General features: G+C 36.5%; 1 protein-coding gene across 1 annotated transcript in view; it reads left to right on the forward strand.

The window, feature by feature from the left end:
• LOC139725230 (uncharacterized) overlaps positions 1-20,083 on the forward strand; it is a 55,930-nt gene that overhangs the window by 16,273 nt on the left and 19,574 nt on the right. Inside the window, exons 2-5 of the mRNA XM_071636320.1 lie at positions 11,728-11,792; positions 12,944-13,122; positions 16,917-17,057; positions 19,057-19,232. Of these exons, the coding sequence (XP_071492421.1) occupies positions 11,728-11,792; positions 12,944-13,122; positions 16,917-17,057; positions 19,057-19,232 (561 nt within the window). The remainder of the gene's footprint in view (positions 1-11,727; positions 11,793-12,943; positions 13,123-16,916; positions 17,058-19,056; positions 19,233-20,083) is intronic.

Consider the following 20,083-nt stretch of genomic DNA (forward strand, 5'->3'; position numbering starts at 1 on the left):
GACACCATGCATCTCACCGTGCACCCATAGTTGTATAGGTGCTTTTGATGTCACAGAGGTATTCAAGGATACAGGTTCATAATCAGTTCATGAGACATATCCATATCATACATGGTAGAAAAAAAAGATACTGATCACACGGAGCAGATGAAGAGAAGGAACGCATCAGTTAAGCTCTGTACCATGTAGAGACACAGTTCGTCTCCCTGCAATTATTCCATTGTGAGCTGTTGCTTCTATCTCTCATAAGCCGCCCCCATATGTTACGTTTATCAACTTTCCCCTGTTTAAACGGCTTTCGATAGCCCTTTCCAAAACCCTTTCCAAAGCCCTGACTGCCTGTACATGTACTATTAATGTGCCGATTGTTTTCTAAGAAGGGACGGCGAAAAGCAATTACCATCATAAAGACATATCTTCCTTTGAGAGTGACGAGTCATAATGCAATGCCACATGAATCAATTGTCTTCCTATCTGTGAGGCAGCTCCAGTTTAGCACATACTTCAAATATTTCTGAGTGGCGGCATGAGACTTTGGCTGCGTTTATCAACTTTCCCCTGTTTAAACGGCTTTCGATAGCCCTTTCCAAAGCCCTTTAGAAACGGCTTTAAAAATAGTTGCGTTTATCAACTCTCTTCGCGAACACGATTTTTTAACTGGCCTGTCACTGCACAGCTGCATTGCGCTATTCGACCCGAGGAGAAGTACAAGTACTGAAGTACAAGACTACAATGCCATTTCAAAACAGCTTTGCGTTTATCAACTTCCAAAAGGCTTTTACAAACAGGTTTCTGAAAACCTGTTCAGGAAACCTGTTTGGATAGCCACAAATTTAGGGCTTTCGAAAGGGCTTTTCTAAAGGGCTTTCAAAACAGCTTTGCGTTTATCAACTCGTCAAAATTCCTTGAAAGCTGTTTGGATAACCTGTTTCTGCCCAGAAAGGAGAGTTGGTAAACGCACCCTTTCGTAAAGGCTTTCCTAAAGGGCTTTCAAAACAGCTTTGCGTTTATCAACTCGTAAAAATTCCTTGAAAGCTGTTTGGATAACCTGTTTCTGCCCAGAAAAGGAGTTGATAAAGGCACCCTCAGCAACCCCTTGATTCGTGCTCGATTTTGGAAAATTTGTGGGGGTGCTCGCTCGCTAAAGCAAACCGTCCTAAACGGGTTAAAGTGTAATTCTACACAGTTTCAAATCAGAGTAATGGTCTGTACGTACAATAATTGAGCTTTTGATGGGCAATTCAGTTGGTGAAATTTCTTTCCTCCCTGAAGTTAAAGGTCCAGTTTACCTTTGGGAGCAGTGATTTAAAAATGTTCAAAGTATCCCATTTGGAGCTTTAGGTCTGTTGTACCACAAAACATCCTACCATATAAAATTTTCGCAATAGAGCCTAATATATAAGGAGCTACCGGTATTTTTCCTAATGAACCGTAACTGTAGACGGTTTAGCCTAGAAACATTTTTATCATGTTTATTATAAATAATATTGTTCACATTTTATACATATTTAACAATACTTAACTTTGATTTTACTGATTCAAATTTTTATAATGGTTGTTTCTATCCCTAACTCACAATTTAGAACTATTTCAAAGCCCTAATGCTGGTTTTTTTGTTTCATCTGCAAATGGTAGATTATGCCTTTAAGGCCATAATTCTTCTAGATTATAGGAGTACTAGAAAACTACAATGATTGATAAAAAACGCAATTATCATGATATTGACTTCAAATCGAAAGGAAGGCTTAGTGAAGATTCGTACACATTAAGGTGATGACAGCATCTGCTCTGTCATTTGTAAAGTGGAAAATCCAGTTCAAATATAAGTTAGTCTGATAAAAAAAGTAAAATCTTACGAGTTCAACAGTGAAAATTTGACTTAAAAATTGCATGAAAAATGGGGAAGTTATGACGTTTTGAAGTTTTTCTAATTCTGCACAATTCTTCTACAGTGGATATGAATGTGCAAAATGGATGAGCTACCCTTGTATATCCTCACAATTTTCAATGGATCCTGAAAAAAAAAACTATGACAAAAATTCAATGTTTCTGTCATAGAAGTCTGAAACCTGATGTTATGCCTGACTGAATAACTTCAGAAAAGTGTCAGTTTGATATACCAGGATTTGAACACTGGGCATGTTATAATTGCGTTTGACTTAAAAAGTGGAAATTTCAGAGTAGATGGCAATTTGTGAGGGTATGACATGTCCACTTTGCCATAGGCATATTTATATTGACCGTTCAAGAACTGTTTCTTGAAAAATTAGCGAAACTTCAATATGTCATAACGTCCTTATAGTAGGCCAGCCAAGACGATTTTTTTTTACTTTGGACGGCAAAATTTGTTAATGCTAAGTTTCCCAGCTGAAAGTCTTGCAAAAATACTGAAGTTTAGCGTACGGCCGGATGTCAAGCGCGTTTTTGCCGAAAAATGCCTTTTTAGCCCAAAATTTGAAAGAATGTAAAAAATCACGATTATTATTTTTTTATCGAAATAAGTAATGGTTGATAAGTAACTTTCAAACTAGAAATGTGATATCTTCCATTTCAAGTTTAGAACCCGACTAATATACATTTGAATGTAGAAAATTACACCCACATATATGGCGCAATGAAACAAAACCGTGATTTACTCAAAATTGTACTTTGTAAAATATACCAATATTTCAACGTTTTTTTAAGCTACCTAAATCAATCTATTGAAAAGTTTTTATTTTCTCGAAATATAATACATGTCCTGATATCTTATGCAGCAAAGAAATTATAAGATAAGGCGAAAGATAACTCGTTTTATGTTATCCTAAATGGGACGATGTATTTTTTCTGGACGCGCATTTTGAATGAAAAATCGAGTGTATAGCGTAGGCCCATATATATTGTACATGCTATTGTGAGTGTAGGTATTTATCTTACATAATCGGCGAAGTCAATGGACAGGTTGGATAGCTGACTGCAAAAACCCTTTGTGGCACCTTGATATGACTGAAATGCGCTTATTTGCAAAAAAGTTGTGACCATGGCAACTGATCATTATTAGGTCACTTCCTGAAAATTTCAAATATTCATGATTGTAAAACGTGCAAGTGTTAAAACATGTTTTGTGTGTGTGTGTGTGTGTGTGAAAATGTATCCATCTAACTAATATATGTTTAACAATGAAACCTAAGACTTATATACAAATTGTTTACTGTGTTTGGAAATGGTTGTCATGGAAACCGTGATAGCAAATCACGTTTTACTGGGAGAAATTACGATACCAAATCTCCCATCATGCATACTCACCCCTCCCCCCCCCCCCCCCCCCCCCGAGAATGCTTGGTAATTCATGGTTATCAATACAATGCTATAGTTTGCATTCTCAGACCCTGAAACGCAGCCCTGCAAGAGATAGGCACGAAATCACTTCTACTTTTATAATGTTCTAAGGCGAGGTGTTTGCATTTTATTTTGACCTATCCTCCCGCAGAAGACTTACTAAATGTTTCTTTTATGATGGTTGATTGTTTACATGAACGTTGTTTGGAACGCACACTTATTCGGCGACATCAGAATATTATGTATCCCAGATATTTGTGTGAAAAAGTAAGGGAAATATCACCCTCAAAAAAGAAAACAAGAAGTAAAAAGGAAGTAGAATTGAAATGCGTACAATGCAAACAGCCTCATTTCCCCTTCCCATCATTAAGTCGGTTAAATCATAGATTCTATAGTGCAGATTATATTTATCCTTGGCCAAGTTCTATGTCCTTAGAGCAGACATGTAAGTACAACAAATTGTTTGTTTGCAATTCGATTTTTTTTGCTATATTATCACATCTTTGTGATCATTTTAAAAATCAATTTTAAAAATCATTTTAGTTATCACCAACACTCTAAATTCCCAGTCAACCAACAAAACGTACTACACAATGTGCACACGCCCGCAACCACCGTCTCAAACAGCGTTCACGGACTATATCAACACAAAATAAAATACAGTAAACAGTAAACGAGGCAATTTCTCTTTTTTAAAATGATGATTTGCCAGGAGTGTACATTTACTAGAATAGCAGATCTTGACATCTATGTTGCTGGTTACCAAAATGCTGATAAAAATACCATACACAGTAAGAACATGCTTGAATTCTGCAAAAATTTAAATAATTATTTGTCTTCAACAGTATTTCGTTTTGAAAGGTAAAGAACCTCAGTCTCGATTTGTGGATATCTATAAACAAAAACAAAAACTCCATCTGAAAGCAATCTTCTAAAATGATTAAAAGCATTAAAAAAGAATGAGTCCTCAGTGAAAATGTTTATCATGAACAAGTCTCTGTGACATACATCCAAAGACTTTGAAAATCAACAATACAAATTGCGCTGACTACATTAACTGCATTAATAAACTCATTTTTTTTTTGAATGTGACATATACTATGTGTCCACCATCACAAACGTTACACCAGCTGGAATTTTTTTTTCTTTAGGCAATATGTCAATATCTCTATCTTTTTCACAGTTTGTGGTTACATATCTTAGCTAATTATGACTGTATGCTGTTGCATTGAACTTTCGTCACTGTACAACTGAATTAGAATGATGACTGCCAAATTTTTTAAATTCTACTTTTAGTCTGATATTATTTTTGTGTTCTGCAGACCAGTGTGATAAGATATCTGTACTTAGTATTCGTCTCTCAGTGAAGAAAAAAAGAAATCACCTCTCCAACACGCGTGGGTAATGCTTCCTTCTAATACTTTCACTTATTCCAAGTACCAGAATACATTGCTGGGGCCCTGAATAGCTAACATATATTACAGTATTACCAACATCATGACAATTATGGCACATGTGAAAAAAAAAAACTGGCTAAACATACATCTTGACCAGATCATATTCTTTTCACTACTTCTTGTACTTGGTGTTTGGATTGAAACCTTATGTCTTTTATATCTTAAACTAGAAAAAACACGCTCTGTGCTATTTCCCTTCAGATTCACCAACTGTTCTTTTGTGAAGTTTTCTCATTTTAAGCACTTCAACGTGCAGTTTTTTCTTTTTTTTTCTGACCAACATGTCTTATATTTTCCTCCATCTGATGAAGAAAGGCAGAGTTCACTTCCCTTTTGTTGACCCCCCCCCCTAAAAACAAAAACAAAAGACATTCCATTCTGACAGGATTAAAATGTTGGCGTTTGGGCTCCAAAGGAAATAACAGATCAATTTCCATGAACTACTAGTATGCGGCTTGTAACTGTTAGTCTCGAAGGCATGGTATAGTTTTGGTTGAGATAGAGATTCAGACTTTAACTTTTTGCAAGCAAATTAAAAAGAACTTATGAAATATGAAAGAACATCAAATTTTTAGAGTAATTTGAAGTTTGTTTGATTAAAGTTGTTGGTTTTGAAACGGCCGAGAAATTTTTAAATAAGTGACACAGAATGATAATAATTAAATGTGGGCGCCACACTTTTATTAGAACCTCTTTGTTTTTGTACATCTCAGCCTTTTCAAAACCAATTTTTAGCAAATAAATTTGGAATTCCTCTTGGTATTGTTTACTCTTTAATATTTCATAACAGGGTTCTCATTATTTCACAAAATCTCCATCTCAGCCCCCATCTCAACAAAAAAGTAGACCATCCCTCATCCCTATAATGCTGCAATCAAAATTGGAAGAAGATCTGTATCAAATCATATTGTAAATTATATTTGCCAAGTAGTGTTGTGCACATTTTGATATCAGGCCTTGTTTTACTTCATCACTAAAGAAAAAAAGAACACAAAAGATTAGAAAAGAAGCATTTAATCTGGATTAGTAGAAATTCCTAATATATACACAAGTCTTTCATATGTACAGCTGTATTCAACTTCTATAATAGTCCTGAAAGCACATTGTGATTACATTTGAGAAGTTTAGATGGATTCATTCCACATGTAAGTTCAGGTTCTAATGACATCCTTCATACGGAATGTGGATGCCGACCGGATAGCCTGGCAGGGTTGTTTCTGGAGAGAGAGAGAGAGAGAGAGAGAGAGAAAGAATGGTGTATCTGTCTTTACTTGATGAGAAAAGTGACATGGGCATTTTAATTTTTGGTGAAGACACAGTGACATAATTATACGCTAAAGATATACGGTTACTTGATTTCCTCCATATGTAGTGTGTCCTTAAAACGGTAAGGTATATTTTATACAGTAGATCCTAATTGTAGCAATTTAACCGTGAGTACAAAACGAAATATAAAATGTAGGAAATTTCCATGATCCAAATATCCAATTATTTCCATTAAGCTTTTTATTCCATTCAGAAGAATTTCAAGGTAGTGCTTGCCTGATACTGCAACTTGATACATTGAACCCTTTCGTGCATATAATAACCCTGTGACCTTTCACATCAATACCCCCATAACTAATCAAAGTCAAATTGATTAGAGGTTATGGTAACTTTGCCATCCAAAGGTAAATACAATACCATGGCAGCAATGCTCTACAGTCAATAGAAATCAGGGTTTCCATGTAATTTACAATCAGCAGCAAAGTCACAACAGAAACTAAAATGATAAAAGGCCCAGGTAATTATCTCTTCTGTATAAAACCAAATTTGAAGATGATTATAATGATAATGATAATGAATAACATTTATATAGCGCTTAATACTGATGTTTCTAAGCGCATTGATCCGGAAAAAAAAAGTATGACATTAAAATAAAATACAGCATTATGTAAATATACAAATTATGATATAACATGCAACAGCAAAACAACATAATTAAAGTTGAGTAAACAGATAAGTTTTCAACGATGACTTGAACTTATCAACGTTATCAGCATTACGAATATGGAGAGGAAGTTTATTCCAGAGAGACGGGGAAATAACAGAAAGAGCCCTATCACCATAGCGGGTGCAGGTGCGGGGACCATGTGATAGTTGGAGAGTGGAGGAAGAACGAAGAGAACGGGTTGATCTGCCGAGTACATGTTAAGTTATTGCAAGATGAGAATAGGACAGATGTGCCACGGTGGGAATGGATGACTGCAACAACATAAAGACTCCTGCAACCCCCTTTTGACAGAGGCTCAAAAAAAAAATAATAATCAGCGTTAATTCATGTGAATCTTGGTTGTTGGAGTGATTGACTACATGCATATGCAGTACTGCATTCATTTAGCAAAACATGCATTAATTTTCTGCACAATGAACGATCGACAGTCAAAAATTTGGTGAAGATGTCAAAGGGTTGACAAAATATTCCAACCTGTTTGGGGTTTACATTTTACATGCATTATTGCTTACCTCCCGTATTTTTTTCGAAATAGAGTACAGAATGCACAGATTAAAAGTTGGTAGTCAGGACATCTGTCTCTGTCTTTTTCTCTCTTGTCCATAGTTGGCTGTGGTTTGCAGGGTCCATTTTGTCCACTTTGTGCTAATTCTGGTCGAAAATATGATTAATGAAAACTTAAATAAATTATCATTTTTATGAGTGAAACAGGATACATGTACTTATACTGCAACCAAAAACAAACACATTCATCATGAAAGAGAATTAATCATCATGATCTCATGAATCCCTTAGTATGAGATTTTGGATCTTCAGGTCACTGTCAACATTAATTTGTATTACATGTAATACATTAATCACGTCATTATTATCATCTTTGATGCTCTAAAGCCATATCTTACTGAAAATGAATTATATAGGATGGAAGTCATCTTGACTCCTGTAATTCCTGTACACAAATACTTGATTGTATCATGCTCTCATTTGTATGTGGATTAGGATATGATTTCCTTGCATAAATCGGTTTGAATTCATGAGATAATATTCCTAATGTCAAATCGTTGACACTTACTTGTGAGCTGGAAAGGGCATCAACATCGCAGTTAAGACATCTTTCTATCTCCCCCTCACTCTAGTGGATGTGATCTCAAACTCAGCATGTCCATTTGTTGCTGACACCTTGATAAAAATAAAGAATAATACATCACAGCATATATTACCCTTACGTCATACTTAATAACAACAACTCAACATAATAATAATGGAAAGTAAATTGATTTGAGACTACAGACGTATTTTCATCTGTGCACACATTAAACACTTGTGCCACCGCCATTTCCAATTGACATGGTTGAGAAATATTCCATTACATATGATGTCTTACTTGATTACATTTATGTTTGATTTTTATATCATCTCCTCTTCAGTGGATAGAATACTGTTCTTTCATATGATCCTCTGCAATAGAACATGCAATGAATTTACAAGAAAACAAGAATACACATTTGATCATAGATTTGCTCCCCTTTGTATATAAATGGAGATATAAAATTCTCCACCTCTCTTTGTTTGCAAAGTACTTGTACATTGTATTGTAATGCAACTGTCAAAGTGAAAACATCCTTGTTACAACTTAAATGGAATAGGAATATTCAATACTGAATGTATTTAGATTTGCCATTATTTTCAACTGGGCACTGAACTGATACATTTGATAATCAAGCACTTAGTAACTTAGTATTTAAAAGATATTTGAAATTAGACCACTATAATGTATTTCAGACATTTACCGTTTCTTACCTTCTGGTTGTTCTGCACTTTGTTGCAGGTAGAAAGAGCTCAGTCTTTACAATTAGATTTTGGCAAGTCAGGATATGTCTCTCTCTCTCTCTCTCTGGCGAAGTGTGAAGACAAGACTCAGTCTGTCCACTTGTTGGTACATCTAGCTGAAAACAGAAATCAACATGACTCCAATAATTTTTTTTTCATCTTTAAAGCAGAGCATTATAAGCTATCAGTGAACAAAAAAAAAAAAATCTGAAATTTGATTGTTTTGAAAAGGCATCTTGGCATTGACATAATTTTCTTTATTCCCCATGCGAATCTCTTTTATTGAGATGTGATTTTTTTTTTTTAGCTTTTTGAAAATTTAAAAAAGAAGAAGAAAGATATTCAGGTTTCAGTGAGTCAGTATAAACGATCCATTAAAAATATAATATTTACATTTTTTTTTTCAAATGAACCTTTATTCTATGAGACATTAACATGAGAAGTTGGTACTTATGAGTAAAGACATTTCTAAATAGTTCCTTTTTGACTAGATCTATTTGTAAACTATTATACACAGCCCAGTCGCTGTACGTAGGTACGTCGCGACAGCATACTTACAGCGTCTGGTCGGGCTATTTGTAAACTAGAAGAGTGCATGTAAATGATTCACAGATTAGGAGAGGTTGGCAGTCAGGACTGAACACTTTCTCTTTCTCTCTCTTTCGGGCATATTCGAATGGCAAGATCACTTATTTGTTGTAGACTAGAGTTCTAGCTTTTACATATAAAACACCTAGGCCTAAATCCTAGACTCTTTTTCTAAACCCATGTAGGTCTACAGTACCATAAAGAGTGGAGTCAACCTTAAACCTCTGCTCTAGAGACTAGTATTAGTGCTAATGTTAGAGCTAATGTTAGGATATTCTAATGTTAGATCAAGATAGAATTAGAAATGTTAGACCTAACGTGAACTTTTACTTCGATCAAAAGTTTAGTCTAACGTTAGATATATAAAATATATGCATAGATTTTAGAACCTCTAGATGTCTAAACTTAGGTCAAGCTAGGCCTTGTTAGCTGGGTCTTTATAACAAAACTGCCTAGATATCTAGTAGGTTACTAGAAATCTCTAACGTTAGGTAGAATCAGTGGCCCAGATCTTGACTAAGGTTAGATCCTAATTCTAGACACCAGCTATTTATACTTCAGACCCGCTAGATTTTATACAGGTCTAGTATTTGATTAGACTCTAAACATTCGTAGATCTAGTCTACATGTACACCTTCTGTATAGACTACAGTCCTTTGCCCTGGACCTGGCTCTAGCCCTACAAATACATCTAACGTTAGTAGTATAACTAGTAGTGGGCCTGTACTGTCTATGCAACTGCTAGTTCTAGTGCTATTGTGATTAGGGCCTAGCTCGATTGAATAATTGTTTTGGGTTTGGCATACAACAGGCGTAGCCGTAGGCCTACATCTAACACTGAACAGTAACCCCTATATAATGTCGACAGTTAGAGAGAGTGTAACCGTTAGATAGATTAGACCTAACGTTAGACGAGGATACAGTCTATTCAACTGCATGTGATGAGGCCATAGATTAGAAACCTAGATCGAACGAACAAGACACCTAAATCTAGACGTAGACCGATAAATGTAGGCCTCTTTTCGCACCGTGTCAAGACGTGCCTTACGGAATAGGTGCGATATACAGTCATAAGACATCGGCCTATTAAACGTTAGATTCTACTAGCGCTTGAACCTTGATATTTACCAAGTCTCAGATCAAAGTTGTACATCTAACTGTTAGATCAAAACAGATTTTATACAAGTTCCCTTATACAGTGCAATAAAAAACTATGTATTTATTTACTAATTTATACTTACATTCGAAGGAAATAGTCCCTTTTTCAATCACCACGTTTCCAACTCAACGACCGAAACATGCTGCTCTTGCGCGAGATTTTACCTGTAGCTAATAGACGTACGCACACGTATTAAGTATTTGCGCGCACACAAGCCGCGCGGGGCTACTGGAAAATGCTCGAAAATGCATTTTCTGAGTTCCAACATGTTCAGATTTCTGATTAAAAGTAAAAATTTCTTCAAGAAAACTAGAAATGATATTGACACATTCAATTAAAGAAGCATTTGTAGTTTTATAAAGCATTAAATTACTTTTGGAAGATCATCTAATTAGCTTGGAAAAACAAACTTTTCAGAACGTTAATTAATCTGTGAATATTATTTCGAGAAAACAACACCCAAACATTTGAGAGCCCCATATATGGCTGTACAAAATGACATTTTAAAATGCTAAGGAAACACATTTAAATTGCAATTTCATTAAAAGAGACAATTGAAACTCATGATCTTTCAAATATGAATTGAATGCAAACAAAAATCAAAATCGTGATTTTTGACATGCTTCTGAATTTTGGGCTAAAAATGACATTTTTCGGCAAAAGTACGTTTGACATCCGGCCGTACGCTATTCCTTAGTATTTTTGCAAGACTTTCAGTATGAGAACGGAGCATTAACAAAAGATGCCGTCGAATCCTTATCTAGAGCCTTTTTTGAGGTTTGGCTGGTCTACTATTATTTTTGACCCGATTTTGATCAAAGTTTTACATTTGAACTCGTATGGGATAATTTTACTCTTTCTTATCGGATACTGGATTTTCCTCTTCAAAGAATGTGGTTGCAATAAATATATCTGATTCGTGAAAACATGACGACGTACATGCTGACCAGCATAAGCAGCGATAAGCAGCGATAAATTTTTCACTAGTGGTTCTATTTTGATAAAATATCTATTATTGTTTTCGTATGATTATACTCTACTTGACTTAGCCAACTGTAACATGGTGTAGAATTGGAATTAACCCTGCAGGTACCATTAGTAGTTGATTTGTCAAAATATCGTTATCTGCACGATCATGGAAAATAAGGACCAGAAATGAATGCAACATAAGTATGCATATCATCTGTTTGACTTCCATGTTACTCGATATTCAAATTCTAAGCGAGGTACTGCGATGTCTGAACTCATTCGGGGTTGGTGATACCAGTGCCGATGTCACGACATTTCCTGATAGCTCTTGGCTTCTACAACTGATAGGAAAATTTGAGCACACTGTTTGAGGTGATTTTGATCATTTCATGTATTGCTGTGTTTTCTTGCAGCCTCACATGTTTGGTGGAAAACGATGCGGGAAACGCAACCGGAAGAGTGCGCGTGTCAGCAGTTGGTATTAAACAACCAGAGTTACACGGTAGTTTGTTCTATTTGGTGTAGACTTTGATATCATTTTGAAAAACATTCAAGATTACGTCAGATTTCATTTGAATTTTAAATTGTATCTTAATTTGTTTCTGCATGGACAATTGGTCAAAAGCAATTACTCAGTTGTTTGTTCCATATATGGTGAAGACGCTGATTTTGAAAAAAAAAAATATTCAAGATTACGTCAGATTGGATTGAAATTTGTTTCTGCATTTATCCAGGCAAAGATTGACAAAGAAATTAACCAAATATAGGCAAACATAATGCGAGATGCATGTGTAATTGGTAAGTCCATTTCATAACAGAGCGTTTATTTTTTATACATATCGCAGCTGCGTACAACAAAGGAAAATAAATGCGTGATAAATCACGTGTAAGTAGAAGCAAATAGACAAGAATAACAAAACAATTTTGCTTGGATGTGATATTCAACAAGATTTATAGTAGAAAAAAAGAAATAAATAGTTGTTTAAAAAAACATTAACAAATACACTAGGACCGTATATTATCATACAATGGGGTTTGATACGCTTTTCTTTATACTTTCATATTTTGACTGTTTGCCATTTCAATAAAGCCACTCAATTCAACTTGTATTACTTAGGCCAGTACTTTCAAAGCTATACCAGCATCATTGATTTTACTAATATAACTACGACATATCCGGCTCTGTGTGCACTTCTGTTTGTACTATGCTGCGGACAAAACAATGACTGTACTTATAGATTTACTGTAAGGAATTTGTGTCACGCGGTTTACATAAATTACCGATAGCTAACCTCTCAATCCGTAAACTTTAACAAGTTGTTTTCCAATTAGACTTACTTTGCAAATTACTTATATCAAAAGTTGTTTTAATCTATCAAGCCCGATATGTAACAAGTTTTACTTGCAGTGTCTGCAAGTTGCACTTTGGTAGAGAAAACCTTTTCATGCCATCGAATTTGAAAATGCAAGGAAACTGACCCTGTGCTGAATGTAGTAGGCCTATGATTAATGCTGAACGAGGGATACCATGAATGAAAATCAGTTACCTTATCCCGTGATTGAGACAGGAAATTTTAATTGTCTTTTTTTTAATCAATGAATTCATTAATTTCGTCCCCTCCTCGCAAGATGACTGTGCTGAAGCAGATCGATTGGCCCTGGACTTTGAAGCAAGATGCACAGCCCTCAGAGTGAACAGCAGCGCAGAGCGCCCAGCTGATTTTGCCTTAGAGGGCCCAGCTGATTTTGCCTTAGAGGGCCGATTTACTTTTGTGCCGCTAATAGAAACACCTTCCTGGATTGATTCGGTGAGACGATATCCGTCAAAGAATCTTTAATCTTAATATCCATTTACAAATGATAGGTAATTGATAATGATAATAATAAATGATCATCATCATTGTACAATGTTCGCTAAAATGTTTCAAATGTTACTCAATAAGTGAAATTAGAGAATCAGACGTATTACGTAATTATGCAGGTGCGGATCCAAGAATTCTGTTAAGAAAGGGGGCGCAGTTTATATTTCTGGCGTCACTCCCGGCTTCCGAGTTCCATCAGCTAACAAGTTTTTAAAAAAGTAAAGGTCATCGTGCGATTTCATGTTTGATTTTGTTTGAGAGGAGCGCCCCCCCCCCCCATCAGCTATTGTTATGTCAATTACTTAGTACAATTCTTGTCTGTTTGTTAGTAATTTTTAAAATGACGTACGCGACAATAATTATCACTTTCTTGCCGTCTGCGCCTACCTCTTTTTCTCTCCCTAAAGTTTGTCCGTGATCCTTGCCTCTACCTGCCTCTCTATCTCCCTCTCTTTCTTCACTCATTACTTTTATCACCAGTTAGAGTGATCATGTGACAGGGATAAAGTTGTTGTGGACGGATGCACGTCATTCGAGCTCGACACCAAAAATTCATAGAACTCGTGAGTCATACAGCCAACGAGCTAGACATGCGTAAGTAACCCATGTCGCCCATGACCACGACGTGAAGTAAATTAGGACCACGGGCTGAGTACGGTCCACCAGCTCGATACTAGTCCTAGGCAAACAAGCTTATCCATGAGCTTGACTGTGACAAAAGAATAACAATGATGATGATGATGATAATAATAATAATAATGATAATAATCATGATACTACTACTACTACTACTACTACTAAAGATATTATTGTTATTATAGGTTTTCCCTGTCAATTTCATAATGTTGTCACTCAAATTCATTAATGTGCATTCAAATTCACGCAGCGCACGCACGTGAAAATATTCGGGCATTCGAATTCAGAATCCGAGCGATCAATTTCATTTATGAGCGTTCTATTTCGTTTTCGTGAAATCAAATTCACAATTGGGCATTCAATTTCAAAATGCGAGCACCGACTTTCTCACTCGTGCATTCAAATTCATGAGATAGTCACGTGATAGTCCTTATGAGCTTGTTTGGATCGTTCAAATTCATTTTTAGGCGATCAAGTTCCTACTTCGTGCAATCAATTTAACGAGGAAAATGGAGTGGACTTTTAAGAAAGGAAAAAGGGCCAACACAACCAATGAAGGCTTGCATAATAGTGTAATTATGATTGTTTACAGGTTCTACATTGTTCTCTGTTCTTGTATTCTTTGTTTTTCATCCCAATAAATTTCAAATTGTAACGTCCAATCAGCAGTGCATCCAAACAACACGACTAGTAATCATATTTCTTGATGATACTGCATGCTGACAACGCCCCAACACCAACCACATAATGACAATTAATTAATTTAAAGACAAACTGACACACAATGGTCTCACATAGTCCTGCAAAAGTAAATCAATAAGACAGCAATACACAACAAAAACACGTATTAATGTTCATGTATCAGTTTCAATATAGTCGAAATTGTTTGTTTTTTTCCTCGAAAGAGTAAACCAGCCCTCCGTATTATGCTCGTCTGTAGGCCTATTTCAGTGCTTATGTCTGTTTGTTTCATTTTCCATCAAAGAATATGGCTGGATAACCCATATTCAGCTGTAAAAGCTGGTCATCCATACGGGGTCCAGTTGGATGTTCTGCTCTTTGCGATGAATAAATGAAGTGGGATCTTTTACGTGCATGAGTTGTGACTCTCTCACACATGGGACCTCCATTTTATGTCCAATCCGAGGGACATGTGCCTGTATATTCCTATTTGCTAAGCGCGAGTTCAAAATTGTCAAGGAACAGGTGGACCTCTACTGCAAAATAAATGATCATCATCAATCCCAATATATTCAAAGCCAAATGAGAAACACAGGCATACACGGCCCCAAATTAACTAAATTAAGGACTTCTTTTCAATTGAATGCAGTTATCTGGAACATGGTTGCCTATTCACGAATTTGAACGACCGACGAGATTCCGTCACCAGCTTGACATGAATTTGAATGCTCATTGATGAAATGCGTGCTCCTCTCTTAAATTTCAATGCTACGATAGTGAATTTGAATGTTCCGATAGTGAATTTGAATGCTCGGATAGTGACTTCGAATGACTGGATTTTGAATTTGATTGCTGATTCAGTGCTGCGAGCGTGGAATACGTGAAATTGAATGCCCGGAATAGGAACTTGAATGACAAAAGTATGAAATTGACCGGGAAAACCTATGTTATAATTACTATATTTTGTATCATAAAAACTGATAATGATGATAATTATTTAATAAATGTGATAAAAATCAAATTTACGCATTGTCAAGATCTTAAGCCACCCTATTTTGTGCCTAGTGTCGAGCTGTTGGGTTTTATTTCCTGGCGTCATGCATATGGGCCATATTTAGTTAGTGTCTTGCTGGAGGGCCTTTTTTTTTGTTATGGTCAAGTTCACACAAATGAATGCAAGGCGGTTTCAGTGAATTGGACTGAACAAATCTTCCGGATCTTTATTAAGAAACTGCTTAACAATCGGTTTCCGACCGGAATAACAAAATTCTTGTTTAAAACATTACAGCGAAATTAACCATAACAATTCAATGTTAGAAGGGATCGTTTCAACGAAAGATAATTTAAAACAGATTATGTGATACCTGGCCAGGGTTTTACCCTAACAGAACCAACGTCGGGGCCCAACTCATCTGCGACGTGACGGGGAGGCGACGCAAGACGCTATCACGTCGAGAGCACGTCGATGCACGGGGACGTCGTCGAACCAGCGGGCGACGCTATCTCGGTACAGCTTGCCGCTCCGCGACTACACCGGGTAAAAGGGCGTTGGCTGCCAGGTGCGCGTTGCCACTCACACAGTCTCGACGCCCTGGATCGACCTCGGCGTGGCTCCCAGTAGTTGCCGTGTAGCAATCACAGGAATCACAGGTGGGCGTTGGCTCCAGACCGCCTGGTGGTTCGCCTGGCCAAATCAACGAAAAACTATCGACGCCGTCGTCGTCGGAGGGAAACGGGCTAGAAGCAGGTTGACATCTCCTGGATTACCCTGCTGTTTAGCACTTTAACTCAGTCCGCAGGATACTTGTCTCAGGGAGAGCAATTTCTCCCAAGACCATGGACGGGACGTTGAGAAAGTTATAACGGTCCTCTCTAACCGGAGTCTGATTGTCGACTGACGCGAGCAATGGATTTTTAACATGAGTAATATTACATACATGGAAAATTCCATCAGACACGCCAAGCTTAATATAATCACAACATTACACTCTACCTGGGCGAAATGTGTGGGGCTGCGGGTCAAAACGAATGACTCAATATTAAGATTACATATCCGGCGGTATTTACAAACATTCGCGATCGCGCACGTGTGATCGCATACACATGATCAAATAACATAAAACCGCATTGGTAAGTGATTATATGGGCAAATTCGTAACAGCTAGTAACGAGCTCATGGGCTGTAGGCCTACTACTCGTCGACTGTATGATTCTTGACCTGTATGACTCGTAAACTTTAAAAAAACAAAAAAAAACAAACAAACAAAAACTTGCCGAGCTTTGTGAGCTGTATGAGTCGTTGGTGTCGAGTTCGGGAGATTTCACCATTGTGGACACAGAGCTTGAAATCTGTTTCGATATCTTCAATTAAGAAAGAAGGAAATTTCTTAACGGCATTACCTTTAATTTGCGTCAAAATGTAGGTATATTTCAACCCTGGTATGAGCATTCTATTCGGTGGTATCAGCTTGAACGAGAGCGCCTACTTCCTCTTCAACATATCCGCCGTGTCCGCCACAGCGCAGACGACTGAAAACATCGAATATGTGACGATATATCTAAAGGTTAGATATTGAACCTCAGGCAGGCAGGAACAGAATATCTATTTCTGATATTTTTTTCTCATTTCTTTTTCAACATAGATAAGATAATAGTAAAACGAAGAGTCCCTTTTGGGCAATGACATTACGTCCCGTTTTGGTAGTACCTCATTATAGCATAAAGAAAGTTTGTCTCGGAAATATCTACGAGTCTATACACTAATTTCTAAAGAAGCAATGTTTTGAAAGGGGATCTTTGTGAATTTCGCACCTTGTGAAACCAAACTCAATTTTCATTGAATGAGGCCTCTGTTTTGTTTTGCTTTTCACTAGAATTTTATTACTTTAAGAGTTTACTGTATCGAACTACTAAAATGAATAAAAAAAAATGTCAAAAAGTCAATCTGATGAAAAAATAGTATAACATTTTGCAAAAAACCTCTTCAATTGTTTGACAATTCACGGGACACTTCGAGACAAGTTTAAGGGGAATTTACCCCATATATGTAATATCTTCGATTGAAATGGTGGATTTACTCGTCAGTGAAGTTTGAGGAAAATCGGAAAGCCCTTTGAAAGGTTTGAATCTGTTCAGTTTATATTTCTGGGTATGAAGGTTACAATAATATATTATTGACTGGCCCTGAGGGAGGTACCAGAAAATATTGCCCAAACTGAAAGCATATTGCCCGAGTCGAAGACGAGGGCAAATATGTTTTCAGTGCGGGCAATATTCATCTGGTACCTCCCGAAAGAAAGGCCAGTCAATATCATAATTATTACCTATCCCCTAGGTAAATTAAGAAAATATGTGAATACGGCTATACACTATGATACAGATCAAGCCACATTTGACTACCTGTAGACTATCAACATGTTGAATAATTGCAAAATTGTTCATCGATGTATATCATTCAACTCCAACTTCAAAGATACATATGTAGTTGTAACAGGCAAACTTCAAACATCTGAACGCTCTTACACTTTATTTTTACTTCTCTATTTAAAGTTGGAGAGTTGTAAAACTAATGGTCACTGTGCAATTACTGAGCACAAATGGACTAGTCATTGTTTGACGCCTAGTGCTACTGTAAGTGGTCGACCTTGTACGAGTTGATTTATCAGCGTTCTTCTGCGGCGCGTGTAACTGACACCCTGGTCGTCCTGGAATGTTTTCTTTTTGTGGCCGATCGGAATGTTTACGTTTAAAGCAGGGAGGTGGGGAGAGAGATTCCACTCTTCCCACCTCCCTATTTTACAGTGCACTCCTATTATAACGACCACGGTTATAACAAAATTCTGGTTGTAACGAAGTAAAAATTTGGGCTGCAATGTCATCCACTACATGTATTTCTATTGTTTATTTGTTCAGTTATAACAACATTCCGATCGAGGTTTACGTTATAACAGGAGTCCACTGTATGTGTAAAACCCCCGGATGCTCGTGATATGCTCTAATGTCGCCTGCTGAACTCCCGACCCTGCAAAATACCAACTGTAATTGCCTCGCAAAACTACCTCGTATAGGTAATAATATGTGATAACACAGCAGGACTGTGGGATGAACATCTAGAGAAAATATAAAGAGAATTCAACTTATTTTCATTTTTCTACCACATTGAAAGAACACTTATATAGGGAAGGCAGGGGAGTAATATTGACCTTGCCATATGTCAGTAACAAGTAGAAGGAATTTGAACTTTTCATTAAGAAATGAAGATTTTGTTTCAATACTTCTCATTATGTCTATTTATCATTGCTCTTCTGTGGCATCACCAACTGGTATAGTCTTATTTAGCCTTCTTTCATGACGGTCATGAATTTAACCTAAATTTTAACAATTCATAACATTCAAACGGACTGTGTGCGATTTTCCTCAAGCTTCAATAGTTTGTAATACTACGATACCTTGAATCGATTGAATACACATGCATTATATCATAGTCGAAGTAAATTTCCCTTTAATCTTGACGATACGTACCATTCCTGTTCACAGCATCCTTCTAAATTTTAAACATATCAGGATCTAAACAGTGCAGCTGGCACAAAACTTCAAAGACCAATTCCAGTCGACCCCGAGATAACCGATTCTGTGATCGTTGAAGTTCTTTACGCGCTCAACGCTCCTCCGAGCGATTCAAACCCGTATAGAAGCCCGGACTTCCTGGATCTTGACAGTGTTCTCATCGGTTTGCGAACGTAAGTGGAGTCCATTCCATTTTCTCTTGATAATAGTTAGTAAGTGTGAATTTATATTGTGCAGAGTCTAGAGGAATATATACTCTGCAGCCCATAACAATATGCTAGAAATTACAGAATGACAAACATGATATTGTAGTAAACAAATAACATGAATTAAATCTTAACCCAAAATATTACAATACATTAAGGATTATTACAGAGTTTAAAGTAGCTGATAATGACATAAATCAATCTAATTCACAAAAACAAGGTATCTGTGAAGTAGGCCGAGGTGTGTTGCAACATGGCTATGAGAAACTTTCCTAGGATCGAGGAGTTTTAAGAAGATTTTTGAATACTTTGATTCTTTTCCTTGTCATTAAATATCAAGGATAATTGCGTTCTTTCACAATTCAATAGAAGCATCCTTCTCTTGAGTACAAACGTAGGAAAAATGTAAACTACTCTTCCTTTGATGAACGAAAGAAAAAGAAAGACCATTACTAGGGACATATATATATATATATATATATATATATATAGGCCCTTTATATCCTGATCAAGACATTTTGTATTGATTTCACGTTCTCAACACTTGTTTTTCAAACGGATACCATAATTTGGACCTAAAATAGATGATAATTATCATACTGAGCTGAATAAAATCTATCCAAGGGGAACACAAGTTCTTGGTTTGTTTTATTTTCATCCTTATTATCATCCGTTATTATCCTCTTGAAGGCATTAGAACAAGTGGAAACAAATTTATTGTTATAGAACTCAAAGAACGTTTGTGCCGTCACCATTTGATTGATGTCACATTGTTCCGAAATTCACGCAAGATGTCCGAACGATTATGGAATGGTAAA

Source organism: Diadema antillarum, unplaced genomic scaffold (genome assembly GCF_040938485.1).
Source record: "Diadema antillarum isolate AM-2024a unplaced genomic scaffold, OU_Dant_1.0 seq00000028_RagTag, whole genome shotgun sequence".
Classification (NCBI taxonomy): Eukaryota; Metazoa; Echinodermata; class Echinoidea; order Diadematoida; family Diadematidae; genus Diadema; species Diadema antillarum.